The sequence below is a fragment of the Halichoerus grypus genome, chromosome 3 (assembly GCF_964656455.1).
Source record: "Halichoerus grypus chromosome 3, mHalGry1.hap1.1, whole genome shotgun sequence".
Classification (NCBI taxonomy): Eukaryota; Metazoa; Chordata; class Mammalia; order Carnivora; family Phocidae; genus Halichoerus; species Halichoerus grypus.
The window spans coordinates 103554371-103574012 of record NC_135714.1 but is presented as its reverse complement, the minus strand read 5'-3'; the positions used below and the strand labels follow the sequence as shown (position 1 = coordinate 103574012).

The following is a 19642-nucleotide window of genomic DNA, read 5'->3' as shown; positions in this document are numbered from 1 at the left end:
TTCTCTTTCATTCATAGGATTTAAAATCAAAAGGGTCAGATTGGTTTTGGACAGTGCTGTGTAATGATGTGAAATATTGTAGAATTGCTATCTTAAAATCGTATTATTCCTAAGAGAAAGAGGTTTATGTGCACAACCATCAGGTGGAACTAATTTTCCTTTTGAATAAAAATGCTCATGTAATTCAATAATGTGGCATTATTTCTTGTAGGCTAATAGAGACCCTGATGCTGGAATTGATGAAGCACAAGTTGAACAAGATGCTCAGGTGAGATGTGATATGTGGTGACTTTATTATGACATATGAATGAAAAAAAGAATCCATGATAATGGAAAATCATAATATAGATTGTGATAGCATCTAAAAATAATGTTATTTATGGGCCCTTTACAAATCATAAGACTCATAAGTATATTTTTCTCATTTTGATCTGGCCAGCTAAATGTTTTGTCCCAAAAGGGAAATGAAATAAAATGAGTTACATATAAATAGTGAATTTTGCCTAGATATATATATTTTTTTGGTGATTATGGAACTTCACAAAATGGGTAATTTTACCAAAAAATACAGGTATTATTGATTCCACTGCTAGTGAGGCAGTAGGTGTCTTGGCAGGAGAGGATAAAGAAAAAAGAATGAGGTATTTTAGTGATAAATGGTGTTTTAATACATAGTAGATTATCAGTTACCGTAGTATTTGGGAATTCCTCCACCTTTCTTTCAATAGAATTCTAAATAAGATTGTTCTCTTGTCAGCTGCTTTTAAGTGACTTCCAAATGAAATTCTGTACTTAAGTGGCTTTTAAATCCTAGTATAGTCTCACTATTGTTAGCAAGTAATCAAATCTTAACTAGAGAGAACAAACTGATGGTTACCAGAGGGAAAGTGGGCAGGGGAGTAGGTGAAATAAGTGATGGGGATTAAAGAATACACTTATGATGAGCACGGAGTAATGTATAGAATTGTTGAATCACTGTATTGTACGCCTGAAACTAATATAACATTGTATGTTAACTATACTGGAATTAAAATATGTTTAAAAAACTTAAAAACATAAGTAGTCAAATGTGAGAAATAAATATTAGGAAATTTGAAACATGAGACTTGAAAACTGGAAATTGGTAATAAAGGAATTATTTGCATTCATAGAATCACATACCGTAGTCCTGTTTCTCTGGTCACATGTTTCAAGTAATAAACGATTCTTTTTTTTTTTTTAAATATTTAAAAAAGATTTTATTTATTTATTCATGAGAGACAGGCAGAGGCAGAAGCAGGACTCTGGGATCACACCTGAGCTAAAGGCAGATGCTTAACCGACTGAGCCACCCAGGCGCCCCAAGTAATATATAATTCTGATTGTTAGTCATACACCATTGAAAAAGGAAGAGCCATCTTCACTCCTCCAGTTGACTCTTCTCTATGAAACAACAATTGGATGTGTAATCTGAATTTGCTAATGGGAAAGAGAGAGCATTATTGTTCTTTTGGGTGGGTAGATTTTATAATGGTTTCAGAATGCTGTCATCTCTTTGCCTTGCTGGAGACAGAAGGAAAGCAAATGGACATGTACTGGGGACTGTCTATGCAGTATTTGATGCTTCCCTCACTATCCTCCATAAAATGCAAACCTCTTGTGTCATGTCCCTATATAAAACCTTAAAACTTCAGTGGATACCATTATCCTCAGAATAAAGTTCAAGCCCCTAAATGTGATTTATAAGCCTCTTTGTTATCTGCCCCTTGCTTGCTTTTACCTCCAGCCTCTCTTGCTCTGTCTCCACCTGCCCCTTCCTCCACCCATTCACCTGACTACTTCCTCTTCAGGAGTCAGTCCTCAGGTTAGTTGTTTATCAGGTATCCCTGCCTGACTCTCCCCCCCGCCCTGCCCCCAAGTGTATGTCAGGTGCCCCTTACAGGGGCAGTCCAGCTGCCTTATATTGAAGCTGTCTATTTACTTGACTGCCTGCCCAGGGCACTTGGAGCTGTCCGTTCAGTTTGTATCCTTTGGATCTAGCATACAGTAGGCACTTGGTATATAACTGGTGAATGGGTTAGTGTATACCTCTGAAGTACAGGGGAATAATTTCGCTTTTATAGATAGAGAAACTGAGGCTCAGGGATTTGAGAATCAAACCCATGGCCACCACTGACCAGTAGTGGAGTTGGGATTCATACCTGGGCCTGTCTAACCCCAAAGCCCTTTCTCTTTCAACTAGACAACAGTCTGTGTTCTTGCCTGCTAGTTCCTCTCCCCCCAGCACCTACACCATATAAAAGGCTTATTAAATGTAGATTGGAAGCACAAATCCAGCTTAACTCTGCCTTCTTGGAGGAAGGAATTTGTGTCCTTGAGGAGAAAGTGCTAGATCAGGCCTTCAAAACTGTACTCCCAACTGTTGGAGACAACGTTATTTCTTTCCAAGCATTAATTATTTGTGGGCTTCATAGGAAACGGTGTGATTCTCACCCTCGGACTCTCAAGAGTAGTCTAGCTGTTTTTTGGTGGTCACGGTGGAAGAAGCCAACTCTAGTAGTCTCAGATGACCGCAATGAGGCCTACATTGGTGGGCAGTGGGCTCATTTCCCAGCACAGTTGGTGATGCAATGAGAGGATTGCTGCAGTGTGAGGCCAGGGAGTGGAAACAGTGCATCTTCCCCTCATTTTCATTGATTTCTCTCCTCAGAGCACTCAGTGTATAGCAGTGCTTCTCAGACTTTCAAGTGCTTGTGAATCACCTGGGGATCTCCTTAAACTGCAGGTTCTGACTCAGTGGGTCTGGGTGGGGCCTGGGATTCTGTGTTTCTAACAAGCTCTCAGGTGATGCCTCTGGGGTCTTGGGACCACACTTTGAGTGCCGGGGCTGTATAGGTGTCACCTACCTGTTGTGCAGAGCATATGCCCATTCAGGACCGTGAAGGGGAACCTTTATACATCTGAAAACTGTCTTATGAAGTTACTTTAAAATATCCCTTGAATAGCGGGGCATGTGGGTGGCTCAGTCGGTGAAGCATCTGCTTGGCTCAGGTCATGACCTCAGGGTCTCAGGGAGCCTGCTTCTCCCTCTTCCTCTGCCCCTTCCCCTGGCTCGTGTGCTCTCTCTCTCTCTCTCAGCTCCCTCAAATAAATAAAATAAAATCTTTAAAAAAAAATCCCTTGAATAGAATTCAGGTTTTCTTTACCCTTTCGGTGATCAGGAACAACAAAGAACATGCTACACTGGCTATTAGTCTTTGATTCTTTAAAATGTATTATTGGGGCACCTGGGTGGCTCAGTTGGTTGGGCATCCAACTCTTGATTTCTGCTCAGGTCTTGATCTAAAGAGTCCTGAGATGGGCCGCCTCAGGGCCTGGGGCTCTGTGCTCAGCGGGGAGCCTGCTTCTCTCCTTTTCCCTCCCGGCCTGCCTCTCCCCCCCTTCACACTCACATGCGTGCCCGCGCGCACTCTCTCTCAAATAAATAAATAAATCTTTGAAAAAAATGTATTATTACTAATGAATTCAGCTTGTTAAAAATAATTTTCCTTTTGGTGTTATGAAAAAGAACACACCCATTTCTTTCTTGTAGCAAGGGCAGCTGGACTGTTGTCACTAATGGGAATTTAAGTTTTCTTAACCGAGAGTAAGCTGAGACAAACAAAGGGCCCTTTGAATTTTTTTCTCTGCTGATACCTGGCACTAAGAGGATTCCTTTTATTTCAGGGATTTGATAAGCCACAGTGAGTCATTCACCTGGGAATTCAGCATTTTGTAGATAATCCACTTTACTTTCTTACATTTTTATTTTGATTCATTTATTTATAGTGGGTTTTTTTTTTTTTACTTTCTTACATTTTTAATGTGTTAAACTGATTTTACCTCCTCCCTCTCTAAAACCTCCTTTCCTGATCTTGGAGATAAACCTGAAGGAGGCGGAAGAAAGGGGAAAGGGTAGGGAATCAATGTTTACTGAGTACCTGCTATTGATTACCTGACACTCTTTGATGCATTAGTTATATAAGTTGCATAATCTCCATTAATGACTCTGTAGAAATATTAATCCTATTCTAGGTGAAGACACGGAGACTCAAGAGATTAACTCATCTAAGATCTCACAGATAAGGATGAGGCCCAGGTCTTTTTGACTCCAAAACCTCTGCACTTTGCACTGAACCAGAGGTTATCAAACTGTGCTCAACTGTAAAGCCCCCTCTGAGGGAAGAGGGGAGGGTGAGGAGGTGTGAGGGGCCCTCATCCAGAGCTGCTCCGTGGATGTTCATCATCCTCATTTAGAAGAAAGCACTCTTACATTAAGACAAGACAAAACAAAACTTTTAAATATTCCACATGAAGATTATCATTACTGCATATGACTTACTTAATAGTTTTAGAGTAGATATTGATCTCAAACATAATTCTTTTGATAAAATGAAGAGTTATAGTTTAAAATAGCCATTTCACAAATTATTCCATTTAACAGGCTTGACTGCTGTACCTACCAGAGAAAATTTCTAGAAATATGGAGTAGTTGTTAAGAAAGGAGTGCTTCAGGAATGCTTGTAGTATACTAGGGGATGCACCCTCTCTCTCTTTTAGGTGCTAATGTGTGTGTATATCTTATCTATGTGTAGAAAACATATTAGAGGTGGTAACCAATATCTTTGGGATATTGGCCTTCATGGTAATTTTTTTCTTATTCATGTTTTATCTCGTACAAAATTTTTCAGTGAACACATGTTATTTTTGTTATTAGATTTAAAAAGTTATTTTAAGACGGGTCTATAATACCATGATATAGTTCTAAACTTGAGATACTTGCATGCCTTTCATAGTAAGTCTCTTCTCAGTTTTGAAGAACATGCTCACATAACCAGGATTGATATTATTTATTTTTATCGTTAAATTAATTTCAAAACTGAGTGTAAAGATGTGATACATTTTTCAAAATTCCCTGGAAATACAACAAAAAACAGATATATATCACCCAAATCTACATTCTTAAACGCACTATGATCAAAATTTCTACATCCAAACACGTGCTATGATCACACCACCTTCTGTCCTTACTTGGTTTGCCGCTTATGAGCAGAAAGGCCGCTCCGAGTAGCAGGCTCGGCAGACTGCATTTGTCTTGGTTTAATAGGTGTACTTAACTAGAAATGAACAAAAGGGTAGTGTAGACATTTTAAAGGTTGATTCACTGGGTTTTAATAAATTATCCACATCTCAATAAGTGGACTCAGGTTTAATGATGGTGTTTGTATATAATTTTATTTTTTCAGCAATTATAGGAACACTAAAAAGCATATATTTTCCATGTAAAAAAAGTAAATATAGACACTCAAACTATTCAAAAAGTATGTATTAGTTGCCTACTACATGCCAGGCATTGTGCTATACCCACGACCTTTTAAAAATTCATTATGATCTTTTAGAAATGTGAAAACTCTTTGTAGCTAGTTTTGGTTAAACTGTAGTTGAAAAGAGAAAATATGGAGTTTATTTTTTATCATGTGTTGCTGAACAACTGCCGAGTAAAGAAAACACAAAACATAGTTAAGCTCCTAGTTAAATTCTTTTCCAGTCTGTAAGTGGATGTGTCAACAGTGAGGTAATCAGAAATTTCTACCAACCACACCATTGCCCCCGAAAGCCTGGAAGTCCCGTAGACATTTTGGGAACATTTAATCTTGCCCTGTTGCTGTGATTTATTGCTTTGACTCATTAATCTTCTGTGGCACAGTTCAGTGGCAAGCTCCAGATAGCTCCAAACTCACCTCACAGAGTTTAGGCAACATTAGAATTGAAAAGTAGAAGATGATGAATCAGGCTAATTAATGTACAGGGAGTGAAACACCGGTGTCATTCAGAACCTGGAAATGAGATGGAGAAACGGCTTACTAATTGAGGTTGAAATTTTCACAGGCTTTGTTTCAGGCTGGAGAACTGAAATGGGGGACAGATGAAGAAAAGTTTATCACCATCTTTGGGACACGAAGTGTGTCTCATTTGAGAAGGGGTGAGTGAAAAGAATGTGTATGGTACAGGTACTTCGGTTAATTTTGTAAGTACAGAAGCCAGTATGCCAAAATACGTGCTTTATAATAGGCACTTCCTGAGTGAATCGGTTTTTGTATTTCTTCCTATTGGTAACCTTGAAAAATCTCATCATTCTCTTTGCTGCTGTTGTAGTTTTACAGAACTAGAGATCCTTAGTCCCCCCTTTGCTATCAGGGTGATGAGGGAGCTAGGCCTCTAGATTGTTAACTCTCATAGTCACTGATCACTGAGCTGTGGCTCACTTCAAGCATTTCGTCCTAAATAGTGGCACCCACGATCTCTTCGCTGGGTATTCATCAGTTCTTGTGGTATCAGGTGGGAATGAGTTCAAGTGACAGGAAACCCTACTAATTGGGGCCTTAAACACGTGGCTGATTCGGCAGGACCTGGGTGGGCTATCTCTGTTTTTCTGCTTCACTGTCCTTGGTGTTTTGGGGTTTTCTTTCTCATGCCCTGTACCCGATTGTCACAGGAGGGCTACTGTAACTCCAAATTTATCAACATTAGCAGCAAGAAGAAAAGAAAGGGGTAAACTAATCATATCTGTTTATCATTCTTGATAAGGAAAGATTACTCAGAATCCTCTCTGGTAGATTTACCTTTGGGTTACATTGGTTATAACTAGTAAGTAGAGGCTGGGAACTCAGTGAACAAAGAACCTTTATAATCCATTATTTAGGGCTTGGGTATATTGAAGCTCTGTGACAAAGTCAGGGTTCTGTCAGCAAGGAAAAAGGGGAGATTTGTATTCAGTGGGACAATACCTGGTTAGAGTAAATATCTTCTTTCTGTACAGAATAATCCTTACATGATTGAGAAATCATTTTCCTTTTTTATAGTGTTTGATAAGTACATGACTATATCAGGATTTCAGATTGAGGAAACCATTGACCGAGAGACTTCTGGTAATTTGGAGCAACTCCTCCTTGCTGTTGGTAGGTGGTGTTACAATGTATATAATATTAATGGTGTTAAGAGCTCAAGTGTTTCATTCAGTTGAAGCTGTATCTGAAAATAACCACTTCTTTGTGATATTTGAGCGAAGCAAACTCCCACATTTCCAATTCAAAGTCTGTTTTGATATTGGAAATACATGATTATCTGGTTAGTTCATGTAATCCTATGGAAATACTAAAGCAACTGTTTATAAAAATCATTTTGAAGCTTTATTAAAAATATTATTTTGTTATGAATCTGAAGTGTGGGCATTATCGCAGAGGCTTGTAAATATTGTTTCTGATACTGGGTGGAATTGTAGTATCCTTTTGGATACTGTCCTCACAGCTTTGAGGCAGACTGAGAAATTGGCATCTGAGCTAGAAAAAGTATCTTTGGTATGATGGAAGATGTGATGATGGTTGTTTTCACATACTTTGGAAATTTATTTTAGCTAAATATTCAGAATGATCTGGAAAAATTGGAGAACTGAGTTTGTGCAGTTTATGGTAGTATTATGTACTGTCCAAATCCAGGGAGAATCTAGTCTGTGAGTTCCCAGGGACCCTAGTTTTCATATGGATTTGTAGTGAACCTCTGTTTGTTCTGAGTATTTGGCATTGAGCTTGAGTTTTTGTGCTGTCTTCTGGAGAATAAGCTAAAGTTGTGCATGAACCGGCACTAATAGTAGTCTTTGATTTGAGTTCCACACTTAATGAATTTTAATAGAAAACTTTCACACAACCCCTTCATAATTAGAATACACTTAAAATAATGGCATTTTTAGTTACTGTTTGAGTTTTGTTTAAGCACTGGGAGAGAGATTAACTCCACCCCCCAATTAATGAATTGTTATTTCTCTATATTAAGGAATTTTTATAGGGATAGTTTCTGAAGCTGAGCTGACTGAGGTCTGAGCAGCCCTAACACAGAGTAGATACATACACGTTCAGGGAAGATACTCTTTTCTGTTACCAGTTTATCTGGGTGTCTCTCCTGAATTGCATAAGTCTCATGCTGCTCTATGTGAATCATGGATAGTAAGGAATCTGGAGAGAATACCTAGGGTAAGATTACAGAAAGATAGTCCCAAGATTTGTCAAAGATTAGATGGAGTGGGTACCTTGTGTTATTTGCTTGAATATGTTGGATCAAAAACTTTCAGGATGTTTGTATCCTTTCCTGAGGGTGAAGAAGGTTGTGGTGTAATAGCCCAGGCTGCCCAAACTCTGATAGCAGAAAGGTGCTCAGAACAGAGGGGTGTTGAAAACCTCACAGGCCCTGTCCTACACGACTTTCTCTGCAGAACTTGGAACTTTAAGGAAATTCTATCCCAGTTTTTAAGAAAATACTTGGTGAATATGGAGATCAGATCAGCCTGCAAATGAGCAGTTTTTTAGTGTAGGTTACTTTTATGCTTGTAAATAAGTAGAGCAATAAGCATGAAGCAAGTTTTGATTTTTAATCACTAATTCTTTTCCTATCAGTATAGCATCTGACCATATTATTTATTTTCTTAGTGAAATCTATTCGAAGTATACCCGCCTACCTTGCAGAAACCCTCTACTATGCTATGAAGGTAAGTGCGTATCTTGAATCTTCCATCTAATTAATTTATCTTTCTAGCTATCTTTCCCTGTGTATTATTATGATTTAAATGATAGACTTTGGGTTTGTTTTTTTTTTATTTCTCCTTAAAACATGCAGTTCAATTCTACCAAACTGTTTTACTTTCTCAATTCATCTTAACTCAGGGAAGTTTGATGCTGTGTTTGACATTTTGAAAGTGTGCCTCCCTTTTTTTCTTTCTGACAGGGAGCGGGGACGGATGATCATACCCTCATCAGAGTCGTGGTGTCCAGGAGCGAGATTGATTTGTTTAACATTAGGAAGGAGTTCAGGAAGAATTTCGCCACCTCTCTCTATTCCATGATTAAGGTAGTAGAACCTTTGTTTAAACTATGTTCAGAAATTCAGAGCAGACCAATAGATAGCATGTAAGACAACAGATGGGAGAACCCACTTGTGTAAAGTTTCAAATTTTAGTGGCGTGATTAGAGCCATGACTTATAAAGCTTGGCTTATAATATTTCCTTAAAGTACAGATGATGGCTCCCAAGTGAAAGATGGGCTCTTGGTGGGGCTGAGGCTCTTGGGGAGCTTAGGAACATTATTTAGTAGTGGTGACAGATGACTCATCAAACCCAGCCCCCGCCACTGAAGATAATGTGTTTGTTCTTTCTCTCTTTTATCAGTTCCAGCTGTCCTTATCAGTGCCTCCTTCCTTTCACTTCGGTCTTTCCTTATTGTCTGTTATCACCTTGTCTCTGGTATTAGTTCGTAGTTCAGGAAAGAACCAGCCAGGTCATATCAGAAATAAGTAAAGAGTTAGGTATTCCTATCATTTTTGTCTTTAAAAGCTAGGGAGACTGTGGCCTATATTTAAATTTGGCTTAAGGCCTTTTGACTTTCTTTTCTTTCTTTCTTTCTTCCCCTTTCTTTTCTCTCTCTTTCTTCTTTCTTTTGATAAAAGGGAAAGTGGGCCATATGCAAAGCAGGATCTCAACTAAGCAAGCTTTGAACTTTGTGTGTAGGTGTGGCTGGGTTGAAGGGCACTAGAGACTTCTCACATGCACTCTTTGCTTGAAACATTAATTTATCACATATATCTATGTGTGAGATAAGCTGAGGTAAAGCATATCCTGCCCCTCTGTCTTTGAAGCAAAAACATAAGAGCCACACAGTCCCAGGATTGCCTCCCTTAGCCAGACACATAATATGTGATAGTAACTTAAAGGTTTAGAAAGCTCGGTTTGAATGTCATTGTAAAAGCTTCCTTGTTCTCTGCATTACCAGAGGGACGAACATACTTCATTGTCTCAGAGCTGTGCCTTTAAGGGGTAAAATTAGAAAGTTAAACACATGTTACATTGGTAGGAAACTCCTTGTATAACATTCCTAATGTGAAAGTCACATACACAGAGATTATCCACTTGGGAGCAAAGTCACATGAATAAAACTTGTTGCCAGACACTTAGTTTTTGATTTTCTGTGGCTTCTATGACTCATGGAGGGTAACGGAGTACATTCGGGTTTCAGGATGATACGTCTGGGGACTATAAGAAAGCCCTCTTGCTGCTCTGTGGAGGAGAGAACGACTGAGATAACCAGCTGGAGAGAGATCCTGCGCCGTGCCTGCCTCGGCCGCCGCGACCTTCCTAAGCCTCTCGCTGTGCTTGTTTGTATGCCCGAGCCTGACGCATTGCCTTATTCATACTAGCATGCTAATGACCAAAACATACATGTTGCAGAAGAAAAATAGCGGTGCTTCTTGCTGATGTTCAGTAAAGCTCTTTCTCTTTGTCTTTTGTAGTACTGAAGCATACTTACGTTACTAAAGTCTAAAGTCTGGGTCAATTAGATTTTCTTTTAGAAGATCCGACTGCTTTTAGCCTTTTTAAAAAACTTCATTTATATTAAATTGATAACTGTATTTCCTTAATCGGAACCTTAGCCTTAAAATGATGAACTCCTGGAACTGTTATTAATCAAGTTTGCTACTAAACTAAACCTGAAAAATTATGGTGGTTGCATTCAAAAGATTAATGAGAAATAAACATTTCCTTCCCCCTGACTCATGTGTGGGTGTGTGTTCAGAAAAACTTTTTTAAAAATTATTTTTATTTGATTTTGGTTGATACAAGGCTCCTTTAGTTTCAGGTGTACAATATAGTGATTCAGGTTCTCTGTGCTGTGCTCACCACAAGTGTGGCCACCATCTGTCACCATGTGACACTGTTCCAATATCATTGACCATAGTCCTTATGCTGCTGCTTTTATTCCTGTGACTTAGTCATTCCATAACTGGGAGTCTGCGTCTTCCACTTCCCTCAACCATCAGTTTGTTCTCCGTATTTATAGGTCTGATGCTGTTTTTTCATTCAAACAGTGCTCCAAAGACAGAGGGGGGCAAGATATGCTTTACGTCTGCTTATCTCACACACAGGTGCTGTTTGTTCATTCATTTGTTCTTTAGATTTCACATATGAGTGAAATCAAATGGTATTTGTCTTTCTCTGTCTTATTTCACTGAGCACAATACCATTAACAATGATACCTTTTTTCAAGCTATATATATGTCACTGTGTAAGTTTAAAGTATACAGCACAATGAATTGATTTATATATATTGCAAAATGATTACCATAATACATTTGGTTAACACCCGTCATCTTATAAAAATTAAAAAAAATTTTTTTTCCTTGATGAGAACTCTTAGGATCTGTCTCTTTCAAATACACCACATAGCAGTGTGAACCATAGTCATCACATTGTACATTACATCCCCAGTACTTATTTATCTCAAAACTGGAAGTTTGTACCTTTTGACCACTTTCATCCAATTACCCCATTCCCCATTTGCCCATCTCTGGTGACCACAAATCTGATCTCTTGTTCTGTAACTTTGGTTTGTTGATGTTGTTTTTTTGGATTCCACATGTGAGCTCATAGAGTATCTTTTCTCTGACTTATTTCACTTAGCATAATGTCCTCAAGTTTCACCCATGTTGTCACAAATGACAAGATTTCCTTCCTTTCTGTGGTTAAATAATCTGTTACGTATCACATTTTCTTTATCCATTCATCCACTGATGGACAATTAGGTTGCTTCCATGTCTTGGCTGTTTGTAAATAATGCTGCAGTGAACATGGGTTGTCTCTCAAACCTTTGTGATTGTCCAAGCAGCCTACTTTTGTTCTTAGTGGCTCCCAGGAGTTGAAGGTGTGCCGAGACCTATTAGTGTCCTAGAGTGGGGGATCTCAGTCATTACCTAGATTGAGGCTGATTGGAATCCAGACTCTCGGCAGCTTTTAAGGTATGCAAAAATACCTTTGTCAGGGGAAGACTGAGAGATGGGCATTTCTGTTTGCCTCTTTGCTCTTTGCACTGAGTCCTAGGGTATGGCCAGTTAAGAACTGTTTCTTAGTTTGTTACTCTCCCATTGAACTGGTGAACAGAGCCTTTCTGGCCTCCAGAGCCAGGTTATCAAGGGATTTGTCCTCTGGAATTGGCCATGAAAGCTGGTGCCCCAGGCGTCTATAGAAACTCCTTTCTGGAGTGTTAACCTGGAGTGGGGCTGAGGGAGGAAATGAGGATGGCACCTGCCAGTCTGCCTGATTGGTGGAGAGGATTGTAGTCAGCCTCTAGGCGTCTATTTGATTAGAAGCTACCCCATAGGCCACAACTATAAAGATAAGCTAATAGGCCTCTTTCACAGAAAGACTGGGCACGTGTTTCACTCTGCTACCTCTGTGCTATGCCCTGGGGCGGGTAGCTGGTGGAAACTATTTCTCCATTTGTAACAGCTCTTCAGGCCCTGTGAGCACAAGCCATGCTGGCCACCAGAGCCAGGTGATCAAGAGGTATCCCCTGGTGGCAGCTGTAACAATCAGACGAGTGCACCAGCTCCCACCCAGGAGCACCAGTGAGCCCGAGCAAGGTGGTGGGAGGCGCAGAGAGAGCGCCCATTGCGGCCTCTGTCACCCAGAGCACCTTGGTAGGCCTGGGGGCTGCTAAACCAGAAGCCTGCCCCTTAGGCTGAAGCTCTAAGACAAGCAAATAGGCCTCTTTCACAAAAAGATTGAGGGTGGGTTTCAGTCTGCCCTCCCTGTGCTTGGGTGTGGTAGCCGGCCCGCACCATCTCTTCCTTTGATCCAGACCCGGGCTTCCCACAACCCCTAGCCCTGCTGGCTGCCAGAGCCAGGTGATCAAAGGGATTGTCTCCTGGGTGGCAGCCTTGAAAATGGGGGCAACGGAGATCCTGATCACACAGGGGGAGAGTGAGAAGACAGTGCCAGTCCTCTGAGGTCTTTGGAGAGGATTTTTAAAAAAAATTTTATTTAGGGCGCCTGGGTGGCTCAGTCGTTAAGCGTCTGCCTTCGGCTCGGGTCATGGTTCCAGGGTCATGGGATCGAGTCCTGCATTGGGCTCCCTGCCCCATGGGAAGCCTGTTTCTCCCTCTCCCACTCCCCCTGCTTGTGTTCCCTCTCTCGCTGTGTCTCTCTGTCAAATAAAATATTAAAAAAAAAAAATTATTTAAATTCAATTAATTAACATATAATGCATTATTTATTTCAGGGGTACAGGTCTGTGATTCATCAGTCTTCTATAATACCCAGTGCTTTGGAGAGGATTATAGTCAGCCCTAAGGGTGTGTGTTTAATTTAAGCAAGCCTGCCCCTCAGGCTGCAGCTGTGATGAGACCTACTAGGCCTCTTTCACAGATGAGGCTCCCCTCTCTGTCACCTCTCTACTGTCCCCTGGGGGTGGTGCGCAGTTAAAAACTCCTCTGTTGCTTACAGTCCTTTGGGACCTGCGAGCGTCAGCCCTGCTATCCACCGGAGCCTGGTGATCTAGCGGTGTCCCCTGGGTGGCAGACGCACACAACGGGACTTCCCAGGAGTGGACACGTGCCTTTCTGGGAGTTACTGGGGACCTGGAGTGAGGCAGAGGGAGAGTACAAAAGTGGTGCCTTGCACACCTCCCTTTTTGGAGATGATTTCCTTAGATGTGCGTTAAATTAGATGCCTGCCCCTCCGTGCTGATGCTTTAAGATAAGCAAAATAGGCCTGTTTCACAGAAAGTCTCGGTGCTTTCCGGTTGGCTGCCTCTGTGCTGGCTCCCGGAGTGGGTGAGCCCCCATGAGCCCTGTAAGAACTGTGTCTCGGTTCGCCAGAGCCTTGTGGGTCCTGTGGATGCGAGCCCTGTTGGCTTTCACAGCTACATGTTTTGGGGGCTCATCTCTCAGGTGCAGGGCTTAAAAGTTGGAGTGCCAACTGTGGGGTTCAAACCGTGTGCTTCCCAGGGAGAGGCTCAGGGTTGTGAGTTCCCTTGCGGCTGTGGGTTGTAGCTTCTCCTTCCAGGGGTGTGGTTTACGGGGAGATTGTGCCGGTCTCTCCTGCCCATTCCCAGGTGGGTTTTTTCTTGTTTGCCCAATGTGTAGCAGTCACTCAACTAGTTTTTTGTTTTTGTTTTAGAGGAAGAGAGAGAGCACGAGCAGGAGGAGGGACAGAGGGAGAGGGAGAGAGGAGAGAGACTCTTGGATAGACTCCACGCTGAGCTTGGAGCCTAACTCGGGGCTCAATCTCACGACCCTGAGATCATGACCTGAGCCCAAATCAAGAGTCAGATGCTCAACAGACTGACCCACACAGGCGCCCCTTTGTTTGTTTGTTTGTTTTTAAGAGGAAATTATTCCATATATAGTTGTAGATTTGGTGTGTCTGTGGAAGGAGGTGAGTATTCTTTTTTCTATTGATAAGGTGAATTATATCAATTGATTTTCCAATGTTAAGCAATCTTGAGTTCTCAGGATCAATTCCACTTTGCCATGATGTATTATCATTTTAAAATACTGCTGGATTTGTTTTGTTACTATATTTTTGAGAACTATTTCTGTGTTGATGGGGCATACTGGCCTGTAGTTTTCTTTTCTTGAAATATTTTTGTCTAGTTTTGGTATCAGAGTAATACTAGCCTCATAAAATAAGTTGGGAGTGTTTCTTCCTATTCTGTCTGTGTGAGAATTTGTGTAGACTTGGCATGAAAATTTTACTTATATGTTTGGTAGATTTTCCAGTGAAGTCATTTGGGCCTGGAATGTTTTTTGGAAAGTTTTAAACTGAAAAATCGAATACATATAATTTTTTTAATTAAAATGAAATGTTTACTAAAAATCTATCTCAAAATTAATCATTGCACATCACTGGGTGTTGGCAGAATAGTTGAGAAATAAGATGCCCTAAAATATTCTGTACTCTATTTCCAATTGTTATAAACAATTTTGATCATGTCAGTCTTTTTTTTTAAATTTAAATTCAATTAATTAACATACAACGTATTATTTGTTTCCAGGGTACAGGTCTGTGATTCATCAGTCTTATATAATAGCCAGTGCTCATTACAACATATACCCTCCCCAATGTCCATCACCCAGTTACCCCATCACTCCACCCCCCTTCCCTCTAGCAACCCTCAGTTTGTTTCCTATGATTAAGAGTCTCTTATAGTTTGTCTCCCCCTCTGGTTTTGTCTTGTTTCATATAATTTTTAATACATAGACATCAAATATATATCTATATAGATCACAAACTTAGTGGCTTAAAATAACACAAATTGTCGTATAGTTCTAGAGGTCAGAAGTCTAAAATAAGTCTCATTGGTTTAAAATAAAGGTGTTGACAAGGCTGTGTCCCCTTCTGGAAGCTCTAGGGGAGAATCCCATTTCCTTGTCTACTTCAGCTTCTAGAGGACACCTGCATTTCTTAGCTCTTGGGTCCTTCCTCCATCTTCAAAGCCAGCATTCACTTTAATTTCTGCTTTCTGTCCTCACATCTTTCTCTTACTCTGCCTCTTTCCGTTTTGAAGGACCCTTGGCAATTACATTGCCCTCCCCTACCCCCGATAATCGAGGATAATCTCCCCATCCCAGGATCACATCTGCATATTCCCTTTTGTCATAGGAGGTCACAGATTCTGAGGGTTAAGACAAGGACACATATATTTTTTGGGTGGGGGACATTTTATAGATGGTTTCAGGAAATGATTTTGTAGTATACACAGGATTGCCTCTGTTAGGGCAGTAGTGCTGCTCCACATTCTCCGTGTGAACAGAACTGCCACATAGTAGATGCCTGGTTAATTCTGCTGACATAAATGGGGAAAAGCATTTCTTTACTAGATTTTTTTTTTTTTTTTTAGATTTTATTTATTTATTTGACAGAGAGAGAGCGCGAACGAGAGAGTACAAACAGGGGGAGCGGCAGGCAGAGGGAGAGGGAGAAGCAGGCCCCCTGATGAGCATGCAGCCTGTCCTGGGGCTTGAGTCCAGCTCATGACCGGGAGCCGAAGGCAGACGCTTAACCAACTGAGCCACCTAGGCGACCCTCTTTACTTGATTTTTTGACTTGTATTTAATTTCAATCATCTAAACCCTCCGGGGACAAGTTTTTCCTTCCTCATATGCCTGTGTGTGTTTGTATTTCACCTAAGTTAAGAATCAGTTTGTCAGTCTGTGTGTGCACACTCTGAGGCCTCTCCTGCCAGGCCTGTGCGGTCTATCTTATGCCCAGTGGGTGGTGCTGTTGGCATAAACTTACTTTCATCACATTCAAACCGCTTCTATTTCATAGTAGCAAACTTTAAAATTTTTCAACATCAGATGGCTTTCCTATACAATCGTCCTCACTCTAACACACAGACAAAAAGTCAATCTAAATTTTAACCCCCTTTTTGATTACTTATCTGGCACTTGGTTTAGAATCATCCTGTTTTCCTGGGCTTAGGGCATTTTCTCCCCCCGCAATGCACTGGTTTATCCTTTGCCCCAAGATTTTGAAGTCTAATTCCTATCTTTTTCCCAGGTAGTTCCACCCATATTCCTGTGTGATATATATAAACTACTATTTTCTTCTTCATTCACGTTTTTCTATTGGTTCCTGCTATAATAGATGACTATTTAAGGTCATTTACTCTATTCCATCTTCTCTTCTACCTCCTCTCAGCATACTTAAGTTACTCTGTTTATCTATGTAACTTTAAGCAATATGTTTACATTTTTATTTCTTGTTCCAACAATTATAGAAAGAATCTCTAGACTCCTCATTTTGAAAGGCTAGGGTACTAGAGACTACCTTTCTTCTCTCCTTTCCCCTTTCCATCTTCCAACTCTGGTCAACTGTAATTTTGCTTTTCAAATTGTCAGCATTGATTCTGTTTACGTTCTATTCTATAATCCCAATTAAGTCACTATATTTGTCAGTATATTGATTCTACAATTTGAGAATAAACAATTTCAGATTATCAACTCATAGCTAACCTACCTTCATTCCATGATTTCATTTCCCTTCTTTTGTACTTGTATGTCCCGCCCTCATTTATTGTTTCTTAAGTGTTTGTACCAATGCTTGGATGTTGCCCTCACTACCTTCTCCTGGAAATCTAGCACCTTCCCCACGTTTCTCCTCCTGGGATTTCTTTCCCGCAGCTCCATCCTTTGATTTGACTGTTTTCTTTCTAGGCCTACTGCCTATCTGCTTACCTTCCTTCCTTCCTACTTTCCTTCCTTCCTTCTTCCCTCCCTCCTTATTTCCTTTCTTTCTGGCTAAGTATAGGGGTAGGAAGTTGGTGAGAGAGGTTCTGAGCTCCAGGGTATAGTGTGTAACTGAGCCTTGTTTCATATACAGATTTACAATTAATTCTTCTGTTTTAGGTCCTGCATGTCATCCTGCATGTCATCCTTACCTCCATGCTACTTGATATCTGTGTCACAGGCTTTTCTGGGGTGCCACAGAGAAGACTGCCTTTCTTTACACTTGCAGCCTCTTTTCTGTATATTTTCAGTTAGGGCTTCATCACTTGCCTTCACTCTTCTTTCAGCTTTCCATTTCCTAGAAATTTGATGACATTTCTCTTGTGCTGATGGCTTCCCTGTCATTCTCTTTATTGTGAGATTTTTAATGCCTTGATTCTCATTTTAATAGTGTCCAGGGCTCATAATTGCTCAGACTGCCATCTTGAACTGGATGTTCTAAAATGACTTCTCAAGTGCCCATGCTCTTTACAGTGCCTTTTACCAGTCCTGCCTCATCCCCCATGTCCTTCTCATCCTTGTTTCCCTTTGTGAGACTGCTGTGACTTCTTTCCAGAAGCCCAGTCCTATTCCTATTACCAGGCCAGTGTATGGTTGACGCTTGAACAACATGGGTGTGAACTACATGGGCCCACTTATGTGTGTATTTTTTTCTATAAATACAGTACAGTACTGCTAATGTATTTTCTCTTGATGATTTTCTTAATAGGAGAATGTCTTAACATTTTATTTTCTCTAGCTTACTTTATTATAAGAATAAAATCTATAATTCATGAAACATACAAACTATGTGTTAATTGACTATTATGCGTAAGTCTTCTAGTCAACAGTAGGCTATCAGTAGTTAAGTTTTTGGGGAGTCAAAAGTTAATATACAGATTTTTGACTGCACAGGGGTCAGTACTGCTAACCCGCACATCGTTCAAGGGTCAACTGTAGTATTTAAACCACCTTTGTACCTCCCTCACTGAGGATGATCCTAGTTGCCCTGCTGGGCTATAGACGGCAGTCCTAGTTCTGATCTCTGGGTCCCAGATTTGTCCTGAAGACATGACTTCTCCTGCCCCTTATACCCAGACTCCTGGGACTTCACTTCTGCTTTCTTTCTGTTTCTAACAACTTTGTCTTGTGTTGGCCTCTTCTCTTTGCCCGTTGGTAGTCTCACGAGTCAACCAGAGCATAGCACACCTGCCAGATGATCATGGCCAGTGTGCCCCAGTCACCATCTCAGATTCCCTGTTACTGTGGACCATCTGTGTCACTGGGCCCTCACTACCTTCTCCTGGAAATCTAGCTGCAAGTTGCTGTCTGTTTGTCCGCTAAGGTGGCCACCTCTTTGAACATTTCCTTGTCCTCCTGGTTGCCCTTCCTGCTGTTCTTTCAGTCTGCCTCCAACTGTGCTCTGACCTAACACATTTTCTGTCATTAGGCACCATCTTCTCTCCACTTATTGCTTGCTTGGGCTGCTACAAGGATAACAGAGATACTTGGTACTTTCATCTCTTCACATATCATCCTCCAATTCTCCAATTCCTACAATCTATATATCCTCAATGGGGGCAATATCATCCCTAAGAGGATAGAAATTGGTTTTGGGAGCTGAAAAAAATTTACTCTTTTTGTGTCTAAAGCACAGATATATACACACAGTACATGAACAGATAAGCGGCATATCTGTGGTATTAAAATTTCATGGGCAGTGGGCATTAGGGAAAAAATGGCTATGAAAATCCCTTGTGTGTTGGGGGGCAATAACTTTTTTTTATAATTCATATTTTATTTTATGTTTTGGGGGTCTCTTTCTTTAAACTTTATTCTTTTATTATTTTTTTTATTATGTTCAGTTAGCCGCTGTATAGTACATCCTTAGTTTTTGATGGAGTGTTCAGTGATTCATTAGTTGCATATAACTCCAGTGCTCCTTACCACACGTGCCCTCCTTAATACCCATCACCCTGTTACCCCCTCCCCCCACCCCCTTCCCTTCTGAAATCCTCAGTTTGTTTCCCGGGGTCCACAGTCTCCCATGGTTCGTCTGGGGGGCAATAATTCTTTAAAAAGGTTAAGAAACACTGCTATGATCTTTGCCAGTTTACTTCTCAGGTACCATTTTCATTGTTTGCACTTACCCAGAAACCTTCAGTAGTCCCCATGGTCAACCTGATAAAACCAGAATTCCTTGTTTTGTAGTTTGCTGCTCTTCATACTTTGTTTCCAATCATCTTTCCAGTGCTAGCTCTCACTTCTGTTTCTACATAAGTCCTCCTCTCTAGCTAAATTGCTAGTCCTACCTCCTAACCACAGCCCTTGCTTTCTTACTTTGCTGTTGCCAGTCTCTTACCTAAATGTCTTTCCCTCATCTCTTTCCTATGAAAATCATTCAGCTTTCAAGGCCCAGGAAAACTCCAGCTCTGTCTTTAAGTCTTTCCTAACCACTTCAGGCAAAAGCAACCTCCCTTTCTTTTATGTTTCAATAGTTTATCTTACCTATATCATGATGTAGATGGGAATTTA

General features: G+C 40.6%; 1 protein-coding gene across 2 annotated transcripts in view; it reads left to right on the top strand.

Annotated features, from left to right (window-relative positions):
- The window catches only part of ANXA5 (annexin A5), a 31135-nt gene extending 20523 nt beyond the window's left edge, over nt 1-10612 (top strand). For both annotated transcript variants that reach the window (XM_036099214.2, XM_078069193.1), the window contains 6 exons: nt 212-268; nt 5908-6001; nt 6882-6977; nt 8499-8557; nt 8794-8916; nt 10078-10612. In XM_036099214.2, coding sequence (XP_035955107.2) covers nt 212-268; nt 5908-6001; nt 6882-6977; nt 8499-8557; nt 8794-8916; nt 10078-10140 — 492 coding nt within the window. In that variant the 3' untranslated portion in view covers nt 10141-10612. The remainder of the gene's footprint in view (nt 1-211; nt 269-5907; nt 6002-6881; nt 6978-8498; nt 8558-8793; nt 8917-10077) is intronic.
- The last annotated feature ends 9030 nt before the right edge of the window (nt 10613-19642 follow it).